At 44.5% G+C, this 25332-nt stretch overlaps 1 protein-coding gene across 1 annotated transcript; it reads right to left on the reverse strand.

The window, feature by feature from the left end:
- Positions 1–12698: 12698 nt before the first annotated feature.
- On the reverse strand, positions 12699–21248 carry TMED7 (transmembrane p24 trafficking protein 7). The gene is made up of 3 exons (XM_054185688.1): positions 20929–21248; positions 17990–18235; positions 12699–15653 (listed from the first exon to the last, which is right to left on the reverse strand). Exons 1-3 carry the CDS (start codon positions 21100–21102, stop codon positions 15417–15419), a joined length of 657 nt encoding a protein of 218 aa, XP_054041663.1. The 5' UTR covers positions 21103–21248; the 3' UTR covers positions 12699–15416.
- Positions 21249–25332: the final 4084 nt, after the last annotated feature.

Genomic DNA, 25332 nt, shown 5'->3' on the forward strand with positions numbered 1-25332 from the left:
TTAGCAAAGGTTTTTGTAGCATATTAGTCTATTCTGGTGAGTTAGTGGTTGATGTTTTGCTATATTCAGTCACTATCCTACTCCCCTATTTTTTAATCCATCTTCCTCCATGGTTGCTTGAGCGGCACCAGACAGAGGCTGACACAGGTTCGTTTCCACTGCATTGGCTGGAAATAAAAAGGAATCCATCCCATTCGTTCTCGTTCCTTCTGCATTTCTCCATCTGTACAGCCATCTCCAGAGCATTCACATCATCAGGGTCCCCCTCGTAACTAACATTTAATTCTGGCATGCCAGGGTTTTTATGAATAACTTTATGAATAATTTCAAACTTTAACCTGTAAAATTGTCATACCAAGGGTAAGTTACAGTGGAAAAAAATGTTTCCTGCTCTCTCGGCACAGAAACAGCAGTGTGAAGGGCTGCCCACACACTGCACAAGTCTCTCCCCTTCACCAATGCTCAGCAGCTTTCAAATATTCTGGCAGTAATAACCTCTATTCACCACCATTAATTCAAGCTATACGCATTCTTTTCTTGCATCACTACCGTCAGTATTACATATTATGGCCCTGTGCACGTCTTTCAATTATAGGTATTTGCACCCAGAACTCAACACTACATAATTTACATGAGAACCCACAGCATATGTGGAAGTTACTGTCAGCTAAAGCTTGAAATAGTACACACCCAACTTACTAATGCAGAGACAAAAGGTTTACCAGTATTTAAATGTGTGCTGTGGGCAAAATTAATGGTGTAAGGAAGTCTACGATTAATTGGTAAAGTTATAAACATTTTGGCTTAAACTAGGGAGATTGCAAAGAAACACACCTGTTTGGGCTGCCTTCCTTTCTTCCTGACTAGCGACCAAAACAGCGTTTAATACATCTATTGGGGAACAGGGTGGTTCTTGGGTAATACAGACTTAATCTTGTAGGCTGGTATTTCATAGCTAAAGTCAGATGGCAATAGTACAGTGATAAATAGGAAATACTTTGTCAGATGCCCTGGCAACCTCTTTCACTTGGCTGAGAAAAGTTAGTCTCGTTTCAGCTAACTGTGATCACAATCCTTTATTAGAAAAGAGCATCACAATTAAGTCTCTTTTTCAATTTCAGCGATATCAAGGTTATGGAAATGTAACCGAGGGTCTGCTGGTACAAATGGTTCAGAAGGCTCACTAATTTCACAGTATACCATGCCATGCTGTGTTACCCCATTAGCACTATACAGTCTGTAGGTAGAGCACTACAGCCTCACAACTGAAAAAAAATTAGTATTTTTTCAGCATTCTGACATCTATGACAGAAGCCCTTCAGTGGCTGTAGTTTTATGAAAAACTTTATTCTAAAAAAAGTTGTTCCCTAAGCAGTCTGATAGGCAAAAATTACACAAAATAAAAATCTGTGGTGCTATCTAATTTCAGAAGTGCTTGTTAAAATATTTTGTGGTTCCATAGGCACACAACTGCTTCAAGGGAAAGACTAATGATTTCCCACTTTAGCTTTTTTATTACAGCTCTCACTAACACTACATGTAAATACAACCGTTTTGTCAGAGTTCCAGATTAATGTTTTCTGTCATGACAAACAGTGAGCAAAGCGCACCACACCCCTTGTTTCAGTTCAATTTTATTCTCACTAAATATTTTTGTTTTCAAAACCAAAGATTTTATCCAGATTGTGCACTGGACAAACAGACGTATGCCTAGGTCAGAGAACTAATATTTGATACAAGGGAAGAGAAAGCTAAACAAGGGTTAAAAACAAAATTGTATTTAAATTGTTGCTACTAACATCGTAATTCTAGGTAGATTGGAACTGAAAAAAAGTTTTAAGAGCCAAAATATAGAATTATAATGCTGCAAGTGAGGGAAAATCTCAGATTACAGATGTACACTGAAGTTGTTTCTGTATGAAAGGATTTTTTTCATTAAGTTATTAAGAAAGAAAGTGTTCTTAGAGAAAGTACATGTCAACTTTAACTCCCAAAACATCTTTTCAGTGGTAGTTTCCCAACATCATGGATAAAAGCAACCTGAGCTGAGGAAAAAAATCATGAGCATCGTATTGGGTAGATCACAATACACATAGAATTAAAGACACTGGAAAATAAATAATTCATATGTTTAGTTAAGTGGTCCTGTATATATTTGCATTATTTTGGGTACCAAAGCAGTTTATATATATTTGAAATGTTCATCACATTACCATAAGAAACTTACAGATTGCCTCCACAGAATAACAACTCCATAGTGTCTGCCAACTGTGTATTTATTAAGTAGAGTTATTATTACATAGCCTGCAAAATTAATTAATCCAGATGGTAAAGCCTTAGTTAAGACATAGGCTCTTTTATTAGAAGTAATTAACATAGAATAGGTGACCCACCTGTAAGAACAGTGATTTTTGGTATACATACCATACTGGTAACCACCTGCTACGACATTGTCTCATGTTACACAGATCTTTTTAAATGCACTGCAAACTTTCATTTTGTTTACTTTATCTGGAAAAAGCTTTGTAAAACTTTTTGAGTCTGTTGGTGTCACTTTAAAGGGATCAGTAAGCAAAGAAGATCTAGTTCATACAGTTTACAGGATTTCCAAAAGGCTTCTCACCAAGTCCCCTAAAGGCTTTTAAAAGAAACCTTAAGCCTTAAGAGAAGCCTTAAGGCTAAAAGAATGACTTAATAGTAAAGTCTGATAAATAATTAACAGATAGGAAATGGGGGAGGGGAGTATGAGTTAATAGTTAACTCCTGCAATGGCGGAAAGTTGCCAGTACAGTTCTGCAGGGACCAGTGCTAGGACCAGGGCTACCCATTACATCCCTAAATGTAACCCTGTGAAAAAAGAGGGGGAAGAGCGAAACCAGCAACTTTGCTGACGATGCCAAGTTAGACAGGCTAGCAAGGACGTGGGCTGTCAGAAGAGCTGTGCCATGACTTTATGAGACTGAATGATGGGGCAATAACATGACAAAATTCAACGTACGCGGATACCTGAAATCCAAGCAGTACAAAAAGGGAAGAAGGATTTAAAATACTGCAACGTGAGGACCCTGATTTACATATTTATAAAGTATCACATGTGCCTCCCTTCTGGCAAGACAGATACTGGTTTAATTCTTTCAGTTAAAGTTTTAAAGATGTTCTTGCTGTTGTTTCAAACCTAACAGGAGAGCTTGAGTCTTGGCTATGTGATTGGAAGCATATATAGGTACCAGCTATATGCCTATACCACATGTAGGTTTTGTGGTTAGGCAAAAGTATTGACATTTTGGGTTACAAAAATGTGTCATTATGCTTACTGATGGCTTTTGAACATCTCCAAGGGTGGAGACTCCACCACCTCTCTGGGCAACCTGTGCCAGTGCTTGGTCACCCTCACAGTGAAAAAGTGTTCAGAGGGAACCTCCTGTGTTTCAGTTTGTGCCCATTGCCTCTGGTCCTGTCACTGGGCACCACTGCAAAGAGCCTGGCTCCATCTTCACTACACCCTCCCTTCGGGTATTTATGTACATTGATAAGATCCCCCTGAGCCCTCTCTTCTTGGAGCTGAACAGTCCCCACTCTCTCAGCCTTTCCTCATAGGAGAGACGCTCCAGTCCCTTCAGCATCTTAGTGGCCTTTTGTTGGACTCTCTCCAGTGTGGCCATGTCTCTTCATGTACTGGGGAGCCCACGACTGGACCCAAAGCTCCAGGTGTGGCCTCACCAGTGCTGAGCAGAGGGGAAAGATTCCCTCCCTTGACCTGCTGCCAATACTCCTCCTAATGCCCAGGGTACCCTTAGCTTTCTTTGCTGCAAGGACACATTGCTGGCTCATGTTCAACTTGATGTTCACCAGGACCCCCAGGTCCTTTTCTGTAAAGTTGCTTTCCAGCTGGACAACAGCCAGCACGTGCTGGTGCCTGGGGTTGTTCCTCCCCAGATTCAGGACTTTGCATTTCCCCTTGTTGAACTTCCTGAGGTTCCTGTCTGCCCATATCTCCAGCCTGTCCAGGTCCCTCTGGATGGCAGCATGACTCCCTGGTGTATCAGCCACTCCCCCAGTTTTGTGTCACCTGCAGACTTGCTGAGGGTACATTCTACCCCATCCACCAGATCGTTAATGAGGATGTTAAACAAGGCTGGAGCCAGTACTGACCCCTGCCTGGGGTACCCTGCTAGTCACTAGCCTCTGACTAGACTTCACGCTACTGATCACCACCCTCTGGGCCCAGCCGTTCAGACAGTTTTCAATCCACTTCACTGTCTGCTTCTCCATCCCATACATCAACAACTTCTCTGTGAGGATGTTATGGGACACTGTGTCAAAGGCCTTACTGAAGTCCAGGTAGACAATGTCCACTGCTCTTCCCTCATCTACCAGACCACTCATTTCATTGTAGAAGTTCATCAAGTTGGCTTCTCATCCACCAACACCCCCAAGTCCTTCTCCTCAGGGCTGCTCCCAATCCATTCTCCGCCCAGCCTGTATTTGTGCTTGGGATTGCCCTGACCCACATGCAGGACCTTGCACTTGGCCTTGTTGAACTTTGTGAGGTTTGCACAGGCCCACCTCTCTTCTGTGAAGCTCTTAAAAACATTATTTCCCCAGCTACTTCTGGAATACTTCTAACAAACATGAATATTGTTCCACAGGCACTGCCTCAAAAAATGAGAAGACATTTTAAAATTGGATTGCATGGTCTGGAGATGAACATTTTCCTTGAGCTAGGAGCCTACAAGGAAATAAATCTCAGCTAGACGATAAAGAAAATAACCTTTGCCCAATAGTGGATTTTATTCTATGTTATGGAGAACACTGTCTCTCTGTGAAAAATAGAAAAGGGAATCTGACTGCTTAATTAAGATTTCAAATAAAGAACTGTTATGTGCTAAGGGAACGGTCATTTATGTGGACACTGCAAATGAATCCCCTTGAGTGAAGAAAAAAAAAAATCTAAACAGGTTTGCTGATTCCATTAATAATAGCCATACTGGCTTGTTTTCAAAATACTACGCTGTCTGCCATCTTTCAAGGAATATGATACCCTTTTTTCTTGGAGAGGAATCAGTGGAGAGTCCCCCTCCTTCCTCCCAGCCTCCAACTGGATTTTGCTTTGATGCAAGCAGGAAGATCAGAGATTTCAGTCTGTTAAACCCAGAGTCTTTGTAGGGGAACAGGAATTCTTCGGAAAAAAAGAAAGACGAAAGGGAATTAAATTTAAAGAGGTTGTGACCTCGCATCCCTGGCTGCTTATCTTGGGTGGCCGGAAGAGCCTGGTCCAGCCTGTCTTGCGCCCGGACTCCTGCCGAGTGTGCCTGCAAGGTGTGGAGCGCAGAGCAAGACTTCTCCTGGTGGTGGGTGGTGCTTTGGGGGCTGCCATTGGCAGCTCTCGGTGCCCGTCCCAGAGCCACCCGCTGTGTTTCCCCAGCCCTGCCTGGTTCAGGCAGCTGGGCACCATGGGATGTGCTCGCAGCGGCACAGGTGAGCTGTGGGGGAACGTCCCCCCACGGTGGCTGTGGGGCAGGCAGTGGGGCTGGGGGAGCCAGCAGGGTGTCCTTCGCCAGGGGCTGGGCATTTCTTATCCCCTCCGCTCCCCCAGGACAGCGAGTGACCGCAGCTTCTCTCCATTTTGCAGCGCACAACAGCGTTTTGCAGCACAGGTGCCAGCAAGGAGGAGCAGCTCCTTGTCCTCTGCTTGCTCCAGCCCGCCATGGAGAACAACCATGGCCATGGAGACAGAGTGGAGCTGCCCCATCTGTTGCGACGCTCGAGATGACGTTGCTCATGTGATGCCCCATCTCCACCAGTTCTACCCGGGCTGCGTCCTGCTTTGGGGAAAAGGGACACCAAATTGCTCACCCTGCAGAGGACACATGGAGAAGGTCAAGTTTTCTGCACAGCGAGAAGGTGACTACCTGGAGCATGTCATCCCCACAGCCATCAGGCAGGCAGGTCTCCCAGACACCCAGCCAACAGCAGCCCCCATGGCCCCATGGCATCCCCTCCATCCTCTCCACAGGGAATGCCATTCCCAGAAGAGCAGAGGGATGCGAGGACAGAGGCCAGGGCTACCCTGGGTGTCCTCCTGCCTGACGTGTGGGGAGAACTCTTCCAGCAAAACCAGCATCTCCTCCACCCCGTGCTGCCCTGGCTGTGCCGGGAGCTGGAGGCAGTGATTGAGGAACAGTGGTGTTGGGCCATGGGAGCAGAAAAGCCCTGTGCTGCTGTGGGCTGGACGGGGATGCTGGGATCTGGTGGCTGCAGCCTGCCCTGGAGGAATGTGCAGCAATTCTGGTCCATCCTCATCCATGTCATTGTGCGCCGGTGCAGGGAGGAGGCCCGGAGGCTGCTGCACTCCCTCACTGCCGGAGGGGTGGACGATGGACCTGCAGCCAGATCCACCATCTCCAGCAGGTCCAGGTCCAGCATCTCCAGCCCCACCACCTCCCAAGGCGGGAATCACACTCCCACCCCCCACCCGGCCCCGTCCACCAGCCCTGCAGGCTCCAACGTGGAGGACCCCCCCAGAATGTCTCAGACCACTCTGCGTGGGGGTCCCGGCTGCCCCTCAAAGAGGAGGACCCCCAGGACTCTCCCCAGACCAGCAAGAGGCCGCCCTGCCCACAGCACTAGCCAGGCTCCGGCTTGTATTAATTACAGAAAAAGGCAATAAATTCCTATTTCCCCGACATGGTCTCCGGGTGCTGCTTTCTGACCCTTCTCCTGGTGCCTCTCCCTGTCCCCCGGCCCACGGCGGGTGGCACCAACCTGCTGGGGGGCACAGCCATGGCCCCCCAAGAGAATTTCCTGCCAGCACCAGCTGCTTCTTGCTGTCCTTTATGCTCTCTGCTCCTCCAAGGTGCGCTGTGATCCCAGCTGATTTCAGGTCATTTTTCCAGCGACCTGAAAGCACAACTAAATATGAACAGCTGTGAACAGGTATGGGTCTCATCTAGGAAATTCAGGCAGTCTGAGGAAGGCATAATTTGCAGAGGACTGACGTAAGATAAAGACATTTCGCTTACAGGGCAGTGATGGACATGGCTCTCCTTGTGTGGTGGGTTGACCCTGGCTGGATGCCAGGTGCTCACCAAAGCCACACTATCACCCCCCTCAAAAGGCTTGTGGGTCGAGATAAGGACAGAGAGATCCTCAGGAACTGCTGTCACAGGCAAAACAGATTTGATGTGGGGAAATTAATTTAATTTATTACCAATCACATCAGAATAGGATAATGAGAAATAAACCCAAATCTTAAAAAACACTTTCCCCCACCCCTCCCTTCTTCCCAGACTTAACTTCACTCCCAATGGGGACTGGGAATGGGGAATGTGCAAGGGAATGGGCGCTACAGTCAGTTCATCATACACTGTCTCTGCTGCTCCTTCCTCCTTGTTCTCTCCCCCTGCTCCAGTGTGGGGTTTCTTCCATGGGAGACAGTCCTCCATGAACTTCTCCAACGCGGGTCCTTCCCACGGGCTGTAGTTCTTCATGAACTGCTCCAGTGTGGGTCCCCCACAGGGCCACAAGTCCCGCCAGCAAACCTGTTCCAGCGTGGGGTCCTTTCTCTACTGGTCCACAGTTCCTGCCAGGAGCCTGCTCCAGCACGGGCTCTCCATGGGGTCACAGCCTCCTCTGGGGCACCCACCTGGTCCAGCACTGATGCTCCAGGGGCTGCAGGTGGATGTCTGCTCCACCGTGGATCTCCATGGGCTGCAGGGGCACAGTCTGCCTCACCATGGTCTTCACCACAGACTGCAGGGGAATCTCTGCTCCGGTGCCTGCAGCACCTCCTCCCCCTCCTTCTTCACTGACCGTGGTGTCTGCAGGGCTGTTGCTCTCACATATTCTCATCCCTCTCTCCTGCTGCAATTGCTCTTGCCCAGCAACTTTTTTTCCCCTTCTTCAACATGTTCTCACAGAAGCGCTATGACTGTCGCCGATTTGCTCAGCCTTGGCCAGCAGCTGGTCTGCTGTGAGGACAGCCCCAAAACTCCCCTCAAAGCAAGAACGGAGGAGCAGATCTGCGTGCAGAGCTGTGTAGGGTCTGGTATTCCCAGTACAGTGCCAGTTACCTGAGTGTGCAAGTTTTGGGGGTGTGATGGCTCTAAGTCTTTCATAATTCCCTTGTTTCCCCTTTATCTTCTATCACCGACCTTTGTTTCAGATCTGCTAAGGATTTTCCCTGTCTCCTGTTGCCTGTGGGATGCTCGTGGAGACTCGGGAGCTTGTGTTTTATGACAGGCCGTTCACTTGCTCTTGAGTGCAGAAGGCACCCACCCTCTGTGGTGGCTGGAGGATGTTGTTTGAGCCCTGCTGGAATAAATGCTCATTTCACGTGAATTGAAGGTGGGTGGCAGCATCCCTGTCTTGGCATTCATGAAGCGTATTGACCTACACTTGCAGACATGTGCCACTCATCCTGTCTCTTGATCGCTGTGCATTCGATGTACTTCCTCCTTCGCACTCTTCTCCAGGCATCAGTAAAATCACTGCAGTCGTGCATGCAGACAAGGTCATGAGAAAACATTATGGGAAAGAAACAGATACCCCAGGCCCAGCCCTGCTGGGTGCCATGGCCTTCCAGGACACCCACTGGTGTTCTCCTCTCCCCTTGACGGCGGTGGGTGTGGGACTTTGGGCTGCCTACAGACTCAACTTTCAGCTCTTGGGATTTTACAGTTATCACTAAGGGGAGGTTTCAGTTTTTGATTCTTCTTACGTGCAATTATAGTCATCTGAGGGAAAGTGTTTCCAAAAAGGAAATTCTGGCAAGGTAGAACTTCATTTCGATATACTGTTTCAGATGACATGTGCTCTGCTCTGGTATATTGTAAAGAATTACAGTTTGTAGCAGAAACTAAATTGCACTATTTAGACTGACACACACCAGATACTTTCACTAAAAACCTTATTTTCCAGCGCTTTTCAAAATACATGGCTGTATTTTGAAATGCAAGGGAATTTCTTTCTGAGATGGGATTTGCAAGCGGGTGGAAGTTCCCCTTGTTGCACACCTCCACTTAACGAGGTGTAGCCCACTGAGGGCTTGGCCCCCGAGGATCTGCACAGGTGATGGAACACAGCCTCATTTTCTGCCCTGTGAATTTTCAGGGTGGGGGGGATTTTGTTCTAGAGAAGAGCAAGCGTGGTGGGGTACTAAGTGAGGCCCTTAAGGTCTTACGCGTCTTTGACCATGAGGGAAGGGGACGTGCAGAATGGGTGGGCAGCTGACTGTCTTACGTCAGTTTAGGACAAGCAATGACGCTGAGAGCTGCAGAGTCATTCTCTGTTTGCATCAGTGGGATTAAAGGCCGGTGTTACGTGAGGCAGAGTGTTTCACAGGTCACAGCACCTCCTGGTTGCTGCCATACTCTGTTCATCACCTTCCCTTTCCGTAACAGCCTACTGGTCTTCCAACCTCCATCCACCTTTGATAAAGTGTTTCTTCTAATTTCCCTTGGGGCAATTTTAATTGAATTCCTCATTTTGAGTGTGCCCGTATGTGGTAGAGAGAGAGGATTCTGGTGTGAATTACAGCTGCTACCTGCAGATTGCACTGCACGCCTGTGCTGGGGGCACCCCAGGAGAGGGAGCACCTCTTGTCCATAGGGAGCAAGCTGGGTGCTCCTCAAGCCTCTGAAGCCCAGCGTACAGGCTCCTCTCCCTGCTCTCTCCCCTCTGCCCTCTTTTTCTTCCCTCCTTCAGTCCTTCCCTCCTTCCTTTTCTTCCTCCCCCCTCACTTTTCCTCCTCATCTTCCCCCTCTCTCTTCTACCTCTCTTTCTCCCTTCTTTCTGTCCTTGTTGAGATACTTCCTTGATGCCCAGTGGTATTGTGTTCACCAAACACCAGAGCAAAAGTCAGAGCTGTGCCAAAAAAGCTCATCTCATATCAGTACGTTAACATTCCCAAAGCCTTTTCCCTCATGTTTGATTTCTTCCAGAAGGAAAACAGTGCTCCTCAGTTCTTGATATCCTGCATATCAAAAATGTCAACATGCTTTCTTTTTGGTAATTTATAAAGAATATTCATTTGCTGTAAGGAACAAACAAAACTGCTGTTCTTGGCATCAGGAAAATCTGCATACATAAAATTAGGGAAGAATACCCACGACATGGACAGGAACTGATCACATCCCTAACAAGAAGGTTCTTGCTTAAGCTGGGAATACTCCACCAACTGGAGACCTCTCAGGCAGGCAGCTGGTCACTGATCATGGCCTGTCACACAGGGCTGGCAGGAGGTCATGACAACCTTCCTGGGAGAGCACACCAGCAAAACGCATTCAGCTATGAAACATGTACCTGAGCAGCGCAGGCTGATGACTGATGCCATTGCATCCTGCTGCATCGCGTCTCACTCGCTGCACCTCGATCTGGACAGTGTCTCACAGGGTGAGACACAGGCTACGGAAATGGTTGGGAAGTCCTGATCAGTGGCCTTTATTGACAGCCAAACACATCGTTAACAGCAGTGGAACTGAGGAATGTGGCGTTCCTATCAAGATGAGTTTCTGCACTCTGGTAAAACCACAGCACAGACGACTCATCAGCAGAGGACCCTGCATCTTGAAAACACAAGGATGGCAATAAGGCTACAGCATCCCCCCTGCGTCACTCCTTGTCCTCTTAGCCCACCAACAAAACAGCCTGTAACGCCAAGAAACGTAAAACAGATGCAAAGGCAGTCGAATTGCTCAGAATCGCTGTGTTGCACACCGGTGATGTGAGCAGACCACTGGCACCTGTGTCCTGGTTCTTGTCAGCAGGGGGGCAGGCAGCATTGAGGGGCTCAAATCAATCTGCTTCGAAGTATGGCAAAGTCAAATCACCTTACGCTTATGGGAAATCTTGCCCTGAGGTTTGTAACATGGACTTTTTAATACAAATAAAGAACCTTTTGAGAGCTGCTACTGTCAGGTAACCAGAGTACCTCCTTCCTAAGCTGAGTCGCCGCTTCCCCTCATGTCTCTCAACGCTTACTGGGTCGGGATCATCAGCGTCCACACCACGACTTCACTTTTCTGGAACTTGATTTGACAGCCATGGAAGTCAAGGGGAGGTGTGAGAGAGACAGGCTTTGCTTCTGTCTCATTCAGGGTGGCGTTAAACTCTTGGTTTCATTTCACCCTGGAGGACTGCTCCTCCACTGTCTGTACAGGAAAAACCAGTTTAATCTGTTTTTAACAATGAGAAATCAGGTGATGTTGGAAGATCTCGATCACTCCAAGGAGCATGTTCATGGTCTTACCGACAAGTAGAATTAGCACTCAGTTATAAATGCACAGAGACTAACTCGGTGTCTGAGGGAAATTACTGTTACCAAGTTATGAGGATTGCTAAGACTTACTTTTAAATAAACATTGACATTAGATGATGCTACCCTTATTGTTGGATTTCTCCATTAGTATAAGTATGCCTTCTTCCTGTAAAGAGCCCAGTTAGGCAGAAAGCAAAGGCATGAAATGTTTCAACACTAAGAATAATTAGGAGACACGCTTTGATGGTACCTGAAGGTAAATCCACACAAAAGCCTCTGTAGTCAACAGCAATGACTCCAGAGCTGCGTCAGACAACGTGCATCTGACACTGCTGTGTTACACCACAACTCCCTGCTGAATGGCAGTGTCAGGCTTCAAAAATTTCATTCAATAATTGTTGCCATTCCATAAGTCATACAAAATCCAGGTTGTGGTGTCCCTGCTGCAGTTGTGTCCTCAATCAGTCTGGCAGCCCAAGAAACTGTTTAATGGGTTGCAGGTGCCCAGAGCACATTTCTGCTTCCTCCTTGATAAAAGCCATCATCATCATCATCCAAGTCAGCTGATCCACTGACTCATCTTTCCACTTCGTCTAATTTTTTTCATGTAAGATTATCAGCTTTCAGTGGAAAATGACTTCAGACCACAACTTGTCTTAAGCTACTTTAAAATCCCGGGTGCCACATACCTAAAATAACCCCAGACAACTATGTGACTGTAACAGTGATGGGCCACTGAAAGCGCAGAACTTACCCATACTTCCAGACAAAAGCTTTTTTCAATCCAGGTACTGTAAATAATCTTGAAAAATTTTGAATGTACAGCAACTGACATAGGAGAAAACACAAATGGCAAGAAAAAGCCATTTTCGAAGGTGCCCACAGGAAGCAATGATGCCTACTCCATATGGTTTTCAAAACTTAACCGGTATGTGCTAATATTCAGCAAGAAGCTACACAAAATAAAATCACACATTTAGATACTACACAACATTTGAAGTTTATAGCCCATCATTAAACAACACTAATTGGATGGACCTGTCTAGCTCATCCTGTATTAACCTTGTTATCCACAGAATTAATGCAAAAAGATGCAGTAGGTCCCAAATCATTCCTGGCATTTGCAGTCAAATACTTTGAATTCCACTCCAACAGGAACAGATTTACGAATATTACTGCCTGCACTGCAAACGTGCTGAGCGGAGAGCCAGTAACCACACTATCTTGCTGAAACTTGAGTTTTTCCAGCGACCTGAAAGCACAGCTAAATATGAACAGGTATGCTTCTTGACATACAGCAATAGAAGCGATGATCCAAGTGTCAAGTGGCAGATTAACTGCAACGTGTTAAAAGACAAGCTGACTACTCAAACCATTATTTGAGCTTTTTTGAAGAATAATACTCCCCATTCCCACATGCAAACAAAACAATCAGACCGCATTCATATATTAATTTTTATTTTCCCATACAATATTCACAGGGTCTGCTTTTTGTCTTGTTCAGACTTAAACTCCTCCCCCGCCCCCCAAACTAAAACAAGAACTGATGTTTCAGGACATGAAAAGAACTTCTGTAAACATAAAACATCCAAGGAGTAGCTGAAACCCAGGCCCTTTAGCAATTAAAAACAGTTATATCCCCATTAACGCTGAGCGCTTACTTGTGTGTCACACCATTACCCAAACTATTCTTTTCATATATTAAAAAATGCAGCTTTAACCAAAAGTCACAATGCATTTCTTCACCCACTGCATGTTAGCATGTGTTTTATTACATCCTATCCAGTCACTTCTTTTAAAAACTATATACAGTTGCGTTTAAACATGTGTATTTCTGCCATGTTTTTAATAACACAAAAATAAAGGCATTTTGAAGCTATTGCTGCATATCATGCAGCAGGATACCAGAGGACTGGTTTGGATACCTAAGTTCAATGCAAAAGTCAAGTCCACTAAACGTCTGCAGTGGGAGTAATATGGAGCTGAACTGTCCCACTTCACACATTCAAACATCATGAACGAATGAGACATGTACGTGATGGCCAACCATTATCTGTTTTATCCCATTGTTTACCAATTTTGACAGTACACAGAACAACTCAGTGGGAAAAATACCAACACGTTTCAACCTTTAAAACAAATGCTTTTGTTGCCATTAAAGCTACACAAGTGATATTCAAAGTCCAGAAGATAATAGTGGACGCTAGCAAAATTAAATAATGTTTTCATCCAACACTTGCACCCAAAGTGTACCACTTGCTTCATTATTGTGTGCAATGCAGCACAAGAAGTACTAAATATCAGTTGCTGAAACACAAGAATAAAGCATATAGGTACAATCAAGAATATTGCGTGCAGGCACAGATTCGTATTCTAAGGAGAAAGCCCTAGTTTTTTTGTTTTATGATCTTTACAAGTTTATTTCTGGGAAGTTTACATCCCCAAACGGGACTGCAGTATTTAAAGTTCAGTACAGGATAGAAAAACATTACATATAACCCTGCATTTTACATATAGTAGGCTTTTTAATACCCCCATGACCCTTTCAATAATTTTTGAGCTGTTGTGAGGTTTTTCTTCAGTGCCCAAGAGAGCAGTCGTTCAGTTCAGTTCACAACAGACGGTAGGTGCCCTTTTGTTTTTCTTTTTCAGCTGTCACAAGATTTTAAAACCAAGTCATCTTAGATCACTTCTGCAGATTGCTCAAGTGTCACCTGTACGTGTAATTTTAAATTTTTTGCTAGAAATAATACGGGCAATTAGTAAGGGTTTAGCTTTCTTTCCCTGCTTACTGAGAACTTGCTTGAGAAGCATCTTTTGAATTAGGCAGTAATATATGACAGATCTTTTTGCCTTAGTTTGTGTGCACTTAAGAGTTGGTCAGTCTGCCTATTCCTCCAGAGCGACTTGAAGGAGTTTATTATGAGCCTTATTATGACCAGCTCAATTCAAGCTCCTTGTAGGTATATACATTTACTACCTTCCCCGTCCAAATAAAACAAGACTTTACAGTACATAAGCTACTAAAGACAAGTGGAAACAATGTAACTATGACTCTACCAAAAAGATAACCTGAAATATTTAAAACATTTCCCGACCACTAGCAAAAAAGAGTGGAAATTAGATGCACAAGGCCATCAAGTATCAGTGCACCACACACAGGAAAGTAAAATTTACAGCACTCGTGCAATGCAGTATCAATATCAAATTGGCCTCTTAATAGGAAAACAATCTGGTAAAAAGCTTTGTATGTGCCTAACACATAATATAACCTCGTCCAGTGCTGGTGCTGTGCTGCTTAACAAACCAAGCTACTTCTCGTCTTAAACCCAAAAAGCAGCAGCAGCATGTGAGTACAGAAACTGTACAGTTTCAGTGACAAAAGTACAAGACTCCCTATTTTATTGCATGTTTTTAAAATAAACTTGGAGATTTGGATTTTCGAATACAGAAAGGGGATTTCCTGAGTAGTCTCAGCTTACAATTTGTTCAGTGAAACAAACATAGTAAAAGAGGAAACGCATGTATTTTATCATAGAATAATGTATGTTTAAGCAAACATACTAAAGTACAAAATTTAGCTAGATTTGAAAGTGGAGACTTACCAGGCTGATGCAGAATTTGCACGGTGATGTAGCATCAAGCTTACAACAATTTTACAAATAAGCAAGGTGTATCACTGGATTTTTTTTTTTAACAGCAAATCAAAACAATGCACTATAGTTCATCACATTTGCCTTTTTATGATCCAATACATTCAGCCTGAAAATTAAAATCAAATCAAGTTTTCATATATATTGGCTGTCATATCAGACACTAGACTGTTGGGTTACTTTAAAGTGTTATACTGCAGATGGATAATCTTACCAGCAAAAATCAAACTCAGTTTGGATTAAAATCAGTAGAAATGAAGAGAGGCTGGTCACTGCCAGATATTTAAAATAGGAATCATAAAAAAAACCGTAAAGTTCCGAAGTACTTTTAAAATATTTCAGATATTTCATAATATTTTGGGTCTGTTTTGTGATTTTTATGGGATGTGGGGTAGACACATTTGAATTTTGCATATACTCAGATCCTTTGTACCTGCAATTAGTTGGAGAACAGTAATTTTTACAGATGAGTATCACACAATGACCCGAAGCTTTACCAGTACCAGTTATGATCCAACACGGGTTGTTGTGGTTCTTTTATCCGAGAAGAAGCTTTTGAGGAGGAATACCTGCCCAATACTAACGACAAGTAGAATGATCGCTTCCCCTATGGACCAGTAGGCCACCCTGGTGTTTAAATCCTCCGCTCTGCTACGGCCCTGTGCTTCCCTCAAGCGGAAGTGAGTCTGATAATCGATGACGGACTTCAAAGCTTCGTGAATTGAAACACATGCAGACTCCATCTAGGAAAGCAAACAAATACATACCCATGTGAATTAAGAACCCTTCTAGTGTTTTTTTTCTCAGAAGTTTTGTGGTTTGATATTTAAAATTAGGATTCATGTAACTTTGCAAGCTAAGGATTAACTCAGTCCATTCTCAGACCAAAATACTGTAAATGCAGTAAAATTTAACTTACATTGATCAAGCTCCATACACAGGAATGCAACGGACTATTAAATACAGAAGCGTGTAAAACCACTGATGTAATAAAAGGCAATGAGCTCTGAGAATGACTAAACAAATCTTAAATTCATGTACATTTGCGTTCAAAATGAACATCAGAAACACTTTTGAAGTGTCGGTGATCTCCCAGTTGTTAATTCCACGCATACCAGGAGAACAAACAGTTGCTTATAACATTAAGATGCACATAGTATGTATCAAATGATCCTGTGTTTCATTAGTTTGACGTTCTTCATTGCATAATTCCCACTAAAGTTGTACAACATTCTAAAAAAATCTACATTACTGAACTCAGTGTGTTCTTTTGGCAAGACACACTTCTCTTTTAGTCATGTACACAAGAAGTGGTTAGAGAAAGTACAATTCTATTACCTTTCAGTGTTCCTGAATGCTCCATAACATAATCATATGACAAAGACTTAAACTGCCCACCTTCATTGCCATTTTTCATCTAAAAAAAAGTATTACCAGTTTTCCAAGCAGTAGATCATTTTTCATGGAAGCTTCTTCCACTTGCAGTTTATATTCAGTAAGTAAAAGCCCCTCACTATCTTTTGATGACCAAGACATTAATCAATAGATCTTCAAAATACCTTATTTCTAGTCATAGTTTGGTTTTCTGTTTTATGGCTTAAAATTAGTATTTCCTGAAGATCAGACCACACAACCTATTATAAAAGGCCACATTTAACATCCCGATAGGACCATCTTTTCAAGTTGATAACTTTCAAGACCGGTGTTTGAACAACTCTAAGATAATTCTACTCAAGGAAATTCTAGAAGAGGCTTTCCAAACTAAGTTCTGCCATTGGTCTCACTAGTAAGTTATAGAGCTCTCCTAGTCTGCACAACGGATTTAAGTACAAAGTTACTCTAGTTTTAGGGATTTACATTTTACTGTCCCTGTGAAACGCTGCTGAAATCTGGTCATGCCAGAAGGCTCAAGACAACTGCAACAAGAACCTTCTTATCAAAGATGTGCTGTACTCTGAAAATTAACTTTCTCTTTCCCAAACACCTTATTTGCATTGCGTGTGCTACAACCTAGCGATAAACTTGAACTGCGTCTTCTCTGTTCTCAAAATCCCTCCACTGATGACAAGATAGCAAAGGGAAAAACAGACATAATAGACACCCAGACTGAACAGAATCAAGACTAAAGTAAGGAAAAGACATGGAAAAATACAGGATCAAGAATCAGAACGCAAAATAAAGCAGAGGAATGACAAGAAGAAAGAGGAAAAGCTGTAGCTGAATTCACAGCAACTCATCTACTCTTACAGATCTCAACTACTGCAGACTCATGTGAGGTAAATTCAACAGGCATTGACATTTGGCAGGCACTATTTATACTGTTGAGTCCAGACTAGCAAAATAGCAACCGTGTCAAGCATTCTTTAATGGTTGTTTAAAGAGGGGTTTGGTGATGGTTATAACGTAAGAACATTAGTAGGAACTCATGAAGCAAATGTTTCAAGGCAAGTTTTGATGGATTTAGATTGGGTAGAGGTGGTACAAAATTGTAAAATCCTGAGAATATAATAATAATGTTCTGACACTTCATAATGTCTTATAAAAGGACAAATATCTAGAAGCCAGATAAATATGGATAATTTTTTTCATTTGTTTTGCTAGAAATTTCTTCTCCATTTTAAAAACAGCAGTTATGTGAGAGGTCAGCTTATGTCCTCCCCCCAAAAACTCCATGATGTTAAATGTAAAAACAATTCTCAAAGTTTCTCCAAAGTTTGGATTGTTGAAAACCCTGTTCCACCGACATTTACGGTTTGTGAAAACCACACTTGAAGAGGCATAGAAGCATCATATTTAAAGGAAGTTTCCTTAATAAAATAACAGCAAAAAAGAAGATAGCGGCCTGGAGTTGAGTTTAAGATTTAAGTTACTTTCTCTTAAGCACTTGGTGATTCCTTCTCAGCTCTGCTCCGAGTTCTACAAATCCTACTTTCGGAAAGAAAGCTTATTTGCAGTAATTCAGATTTTAAAAGCTCCAATCCATTGATTTTCAAAAGCGACACAGATATCTAATGCAGCTGAACTTGAAAAAAACATTGCCTCCGCCTAACAGCTACTGTCAAACACAACAGCTTTTTACCTGGGTAAGTGCAGTTACTCTGTTCTCACTAGGAAACAGTGGTGGATCTTCTCCAACCTGGAAATCAAAGTACACAGTTTTGTGCGTGAAAGTAGAGAACTCGTTGCTGAAGCAGAATTTGTATGTTCCATTTCTGGATGCAGTAAACGTGAAGCTGTCATATTGTTTCTTCATCTCTTTGTACAATACAGTGCCATCAGGATCTTCCAATCGACAGTCAACATCATAATGGCCTCCAGTGATCACCTGAGAATAAAAACCAAGAAATTGCCTTTTTAATAAAACAGACATGTATACATTTCTTCTAAGAAACAGGATTTGTCAAGTGACACTGAAAAATTTGTTGCTTTAACAAGTATTTTAAAATATAATGCATTAATTTGAAAATCCTTCACAGCAAGTCTGCAAAATTATTTTCTTATGGAAAAATTCAAAATACTTCAGGTTCAGGATATGTAATGTCAACTATATTTTCAAACCATTTAGGAGAGCAGTTTCAGTTACTTTGTTATAAATAGCTGTACAACCGCCAAGGCTACAGTAGAGGAGATTTGATAGGGCAGCAAAGACATTAATGTAACAAATAAACCATCTGCTGTACCTACACATCCTCCATAGAATTGATTCCGATGGAGGAGACTGCTAACATGCAGGAAGATGTTGGCCAAAAGAGCATAACTATCCCATTAGCTCAAGCTGCTTTAGGCCACAGGAATGGCATTCGACCAGTAGAACAGGTATTTCAACCTGGCTAGTCATCCTCTTCACATGGGCTTGTGACCAGAGCAGTGGTCTGGGGGGGTCTGGTGCCTCCCTCCTGCACGGTCAGCCACAGGATTTCTTCCCAAAACCACCACATCCAGATAATGCCTACAAGTGACTCAAAACTTCACACAATTGTCTCACAGTTTTTTCAGGCTTCAGTTATTGTTGGTCTGCAGCATATTGCTCTGTAGACTAGCTGTTCCACCTCTACAGAAAGGCTAATTGGTAGCTTCAGTATTCATAGCTTGGGTGTTCTGATGACTCTTAGGCTAGTAGTTTTACACTTAATCCTTGCTCCAAACATTTTGCTTTTAAGAAAAAGCATGCTGAAGGAGGAAGAGACTAAAGGCATGTCCTTTATGTGTGCAGAAATCACTGAAACATTTTAGTATCCGAGTATGCACTTCAGTTCACATAGCATGTAAACTCACATCAGTTTATTCAGGTTTTAAGTCATTAAAATGGTAACTTTAATGGTACAACTGAAATGAGATCTGAACAGTGGCTGCTCCGTAAACATGAATTTTTAAAATAGTCAGTTGGCAAGCAGTATCTTCACAGTTTTTCCTGGGATGACAGGATACAAAGAGCCAAAAAAATTTTGGATGCCTGCATCCTTAGATATCTCTTCGTGGATGCCTGCATCTACTTGGGCCTTTCATACAGAAATGCTTACCTGGTTTAAAGAAAAAACAAATATAAGATTTTCTATAATGAAATGATAGTTAATTTTTGAAGTATGATCTCAAATTTGACAAGGGCACACTTTTTACCAGCTACATGGAAGTCACTCACATTCAGTTATATCACACACCCTGAAAGGGCCAGTTTACATATACACGGTAAAGATTTGCCATAGCTTTGAAGTTCCCCTACGGTTCCTTCCTAGAGAGCTTGCTTGAGCCTCCTCTCAGCTCTTGAGACATATTGCCAAAGGACATGCACAAAGCACTTCAAGCTACTGGCAGTTGGTGAAATCCAAACTTTACTTTTAACAATGCTACTCCTGTCCTGATTGCCGACGAAAGTGACAACAGCAGACTTATCTGTCCAGCAACCTGCAATCATATCCACCTCAAAACTGGCAGGGGTGCAGGGTGGGGTGCAGAGTCCTGCACAGAAAAGACTTTATGAAAGTAAAAGGCAGGGCCAAGAAACATTTGGGCAGGAAAAGAGATATACCTAAGAAAGAACTAGAACATGTAGGACAGAGTAACAAGATTTGATATTTGACAGCAGCAACATTCCCCAAAATACAAAAGATGGGACAGCAACTGGGACAGAAAAAAAATCACAGGACTTCAACATGAAAAGCCGGACCACAAAAGTACATAGCCCCTTCAAAAACCCCCAAAGGTAACTGTGATTCCCATCATCAAGGGTGATTTCTCTATCACGCTGCTGCTGTACTGTCAGTGATTTCACCAGCTGAAGTGACTGACTGAAAGGTTAGGGAAAAAAAGACTGAAAAGACAGAAAGGCTGATACACTCAAAGGCAACAAAACTGTCAGGGATGTTTGCTCAATACATCTCAAACCTGCACAGCATGCCCTATCACAATGGCTGCATGTTCAAACTGTTAGAAACCGGGAAAAGTAAGAAAAACTGTGCAGCCTCACTTAATAGGTGCCTGTTAACCACAGCCTTCAATAAGACGTCAGTTGCCTGCATGCTTTATTTTTTTGCAATTCTGCTGTCTCGCTATATGCCCGGGACACTTTGCTAGTACGGCATAACCTATTCCACCGCTTTCTTACTGTTTGCAATGTGACCCTGGCTCTAAAACACGAAGCATTAGCTCCCCAAGCTGTGTCACGCCCATCACGCGAGCGCTTCTCAGACCGCAAAGGAATCGCTTTAGCGGCACCTCGTTGGGCTGGGGCGCCGCAGGGGCTCAGACGGTAGGGAGCCTGCACGGCAGCCATCGGGACAAGACACGCCGCCGGCTTTCAGGCCCAGCGTTATCCGCGGGGCCGACTGCAGCGCCCGGCGCCTCCTTCCCCCCGAGACGTTAACTCCGCACCGGCCTCCCCCGACAGGCGCCGCCCGGGACTGCTCGGCGCAGACCAGCAGGGCCCAGCGGGGCAACAGGCCCCTCGGCCACAGCTCGCCGGGCCGGGGCCCAGCTCCGTCAGCGGGTGGGGGTGGGTGTGGAGGAGGAGGCGGCGGCTACCTGAAACTCGAGGGTGCACTTGGTGCCCTGGGCGATCTCCTCGTAGAAGCACTGCTTGGCGTTGTCGGGCAGCTCGAAGGTGATCTCGGAGGCCCGGGCGGCGCAGGCCGCCAGCGCCACCACAAGCAACAGCCGCCCTGACGGCCCCGCAGACCGGGAGCCCCGCAGCGGCATGGCCCGGGGCGGGGAGAGGAGAGCGAGGGGGGGGAGGCGGAGTGAGCCGGGCGGAGGCAGCGGGCGACCCGGCGGGAGGCGGCGGCGTGGCGGAGGAGCCGGAGGTGGGGGAAGCGCGTTGCCACCCGGAAGTACCAGCGCTAGGCGCCACCGCCCTCCGGGAGCGCTTCCGGGTAGGCGTGCGGACGTGGTGTGCGGCGGCGGAAGGGGCGTGGTCTAGTGGCGGTGGGCGGGGAACTGTGCGTAGGCCCGGGGAGTCGGTGGCGCCGCGCAGTCTGGCGTCTCCGGTTCTGGTCCCCGGTCGCGGCGGGGTTTTTGGCTCCGTGACTCGTCGGACGCCGTCACCCCGGGTGGGGGGGGTTAAACGGTCGCCCGGGTCCCACGAGGCACGACCCGTAGCTGACATGGCGGGCGCTCCCCGCCGCAGCGCTCCCCGTCCTCCCGGCGCTGGGGAGGCAGGGAGGAGGAGGAAGCTGAGGAGCTCTGCTCCGCCGGCCGTAAACGTTCGTTGCTCCGGAGAGGTGAAATACGGATGCAAGTGCTAACGCTGACTGCAGGAATGTCGGCTTTAAGTGGCACTCCGGGAAACACAGTTATTTTTACAATGTGAAACAGATTGAGAAGAAGCAATCAAAGATAGCCTCCTTCCTTCTGCTAATTTTCGGTTCTGTGGTAAATCAGGCCGAGTAGTAAAAATAGAAAAAAAAAAAAAGTAAAAAGGAAACTCCGCTCCAGGCTCCCAGGCAGGAGAATGAACTTCCGACAGTTTGACCATGGCCCAAACCATAAAGGCGGGCCGTGTTCTGGCAGCAGAGAGTGACTAGCGTCTATTTCTGTCTGTGTCGTGGGCACCTTCCCATGAGAGTCGGCATCACTTACCACCTTACCGGGGGCCTGTATGTTGTAATAGGGGTACCAAGAAGAAAGGCAGTATCTGTGTGCACACGTGTGTTGGGGGTGAAGGTAGAGGAGCAGGTAAAGGAGGTGGCAGGCAGGAGGGGAAGCGCTCGGGGAGGGGAGGCCAGGCCAGGCCTGGGGTATGCAGAAACAGAAGCACATATGACAGGTATAAAGGGGACTTGTGTTGGGGTGGGTTCCATTCCGCTCCCCTGGAAAAGGGTCTGACCTGCATGGAGCACCCGGTGCCAAAAGAGGCATGCCGGAGATGGGGATGCTGCTTCGCAATCCCCCGGCCTCAGCGAGGCGACTCCTGAGTTAGCTGGTGGAGCCCGTGAATTTCATTCTCAGCGGTGTACGAGAAGCCTGGGCGTCTCTTCGGGGACTGCGGATTTCACAGGACAGAGGTTCCCAAAGTTCGTATGTTGAAGGCTCTGACAGATTTACAGGTGTGGATTAAAGTGAAATGGCAGATACTTTACCAAGCATCCACCCCACCTCTGAGGCAGCCGTTAGCCACCTACAATTAACCATCAGATCATAGAATCACAGAATGGTTCGGGTTGGAAGGGACCTTAAAGACCGTCTAGTTCCAACCCCCTGCCCTGGGCAGGGACACCTCCCACTAGACCAGGCTGCTCAAAGCCCCATCCAGCCTGGCCTTGAAACAGATCTCCGCTGTTTTCATTTAAGCACACTGGGTTTATTTCAGATTGCATTTAAGTATTGGCTGACAGCTGAGATAGCTCAAACGCACGTTACACCTCTGTGCCATAGGAGGCAACTTCAACCATTTTACTTAAATCGGTGACTACAGCTTTGTGGGACCTGTATGCCTGTGCAGAGCGTTCCCAATCACCTCCTTCGTGTGGCAAGAAATACATTTCAGGAAGACTCACTCTGTGATTTTTCACAGCACCTGAAGTGATCCTGGACAGGTTACAGTTTCCTAGTTCACTCTTTCCAGCTATTTTCTGAAAGCCTCACTAAACAGGCAAAATCAAGCTTACTTAAGAAATTACAATTGGAAACCTGTCACAAAATAACCAAACAATGAAGCAGAAGGCGAAAGGTGCCTGGTAAAGCCAAGATAATCCTGCAGAGCAGGCAAGAAAGGTGTGTGGTGGCACCTGCAGGATAAGGAAAACACAGAACTTGTCTCAATCCCCAAAATAAGTCATCAAGCGGAGATGAGATCACTTCCTTTTCTTTTGGATCCGGGACAGAGAGCATAAAACATCAACTGAGTAAAGAAGAAAGATGGCAAACTGCCTGCTCTGAGGAGCTCTCAGGCCTGATCACCTTGTCCCTGGGGATTAATGACCACCAAGGAGTGCAGCCATCGGCGCTGACAACCTAGCACCGGCTCCGCCGTGTTGTGTGCTCGCAGCTCATAGCAATAATGATTGATAGTGATTAAGAACTACTGGCAACATGAATTGCTTATGAAAATCAGTACTTATTTTGAAGCTTGAAACTGGCTTGATTTGTGCATTTCCTAAACACCCCAGTCACAGTGATATCCAGTTCCCTAAACGATATGTGGATATATGATACTTTAATTTTTTAACACTAAGCATCTGAGCTTTCCAGTTTTAGAAGAGCAATGCATATGCCTTTGCATTTGTTGATTTTGTTAAAATTTTTCCTGATTTAGCCAGTTAATAATTGGCAATCCTTACAAGGAATAAAAAAAAAATTAATCAGGTTGCTGGTTTTCCAGGTTGCTGGTGCTGCTGTTACTGTTACCAGATTCTTCTCCGCTTCCGTTGTTCTATCTCCACGTGTAACCATTCTGTTTGTGAAATGATAAAATTTCATGTTGTCTTTATTATCTTACTGCACAAATAATATTTGAATGTTAAACCCCAAATAAGTTTAATAAGTAAACTTCAGAGGGAGTCATATGAAGAGTTTTCCTTTCCTACTGGACAACTATTTAACTAGAGTGAGACTCAGTTTCAGATGCTCTTCAGCATAGTTCTTGCTTGAGAAAAATCTTTATAATTTTTTTTCTATTATGACAGAATATTTGCAAGCAGAATTCTGAATTACAACCTTCCCCAAACATACACAAATAGCTAGATAATTTTATTAATGTGCTTTTTTACCTTATGTGTAAAGTTAGAACAGTTTTCAGTCAAAGACTAGAAAAAACAAGGATTCATTTTACTGTTAGATTCGTTTGACTTCAAGTTTGTAAATGTATTTTGCCACTTTCTGTCTGTGGAAATTAATAATTGTCAAATGGCAAGTGTTTCTTGCCCAGGCATTAATTAAAACATGCTCTCCTGAAGAATTCCAATGAACGATAGTGGTACAAGTAGTTAATTTCTTCAGAAACACACATGGAAGCAGCTGCAGAAAGACTGAAGAAACCTGCAAAGCAGAGGAAACTCAGGTGTCTGTGTTTCTTCGTCTCTGCTTGGTAGCTGAGACAAATGCCAGATCTTTTCTCCTGAGATAGTTAGAGACCTTTTGCCCACATTAGAGGCTGTAGGTGTGGATGTAGTTTCAGGCAGATAAAATAGATCTTATGGCTGAAATAACATTTCCTGTTATTTGCGTAGTAAAACAGAAAAAGCTGTTAGTCACCTTTACAGTCTTTAATATGCAATCCTCCCTACTGGAGGTTTTGAAAGGTGTTTTCATAAAATTCTGTACTCTGTGTGGCCATCATACCTTTCCAGAAATCTAGTTGCGTATAACAGTTAAAAAAATTCCACTTTACTGTTTTCATTTCATTCTCACTGAAAATACATTCCACGATATGCTTCATCTTGCTACTCAAACTCACCTAACATGGTAAAGCTTCGCCATTTTAAGTACCTCAGCTTTAAAAATCTTTGCTTTGGGCTTGCTTTGTCAGATTTTACATAAATAATAGATATCCAGATATTAATTTCTGCTTAATTGCCAGTACAGTGCTCAATTTTGGATAGATTGAAATTACTAAGCCATTATAATAGGTTATAATACAAATTATTCTTCCCTTTCACTGTCCTTCATACTTGAAGAACTTGCCCTGAACACCATTGGCAGCAGCACACACTTGAAGGGCAGTCAAGTATACTAACTACTAACGCAGTTTCAGCCCACAGCTTCAGTGTGATTTGTGCAAAGTCATGCTGTGGAGGAAAAAATCACCAGACCTTAAAACTGCTTGAACTTATCCCTTCTTTTAAGGTTCAGTGCATTTTCTAACCTCTGTTCTCATGTTTTCAAAACTGCAGTGAACAAGAAACGAGCTTGTTTGTGTCTAAAGTCAGCGCGCTACTGCCTATGCTCGTGATAGTTGATTACATAAAAGACAAAACACATCCAGACAGGACA

The sequence above is a fragment of the Rissa tridactyla genome, chromosome Z, assembly GCF_028500815.1.
Source record: "Rissa tridactyla isolate bRisTri1 chromosome Z, bRisTri1.patW.cur.20221130, whole genome shotgun sequence".
Lineage (NCBI taxonomy): Eukaryota > Metazoa > Chordata > Aves > Charadriiformes > Laridae > Rissa > Rissa tridactyla.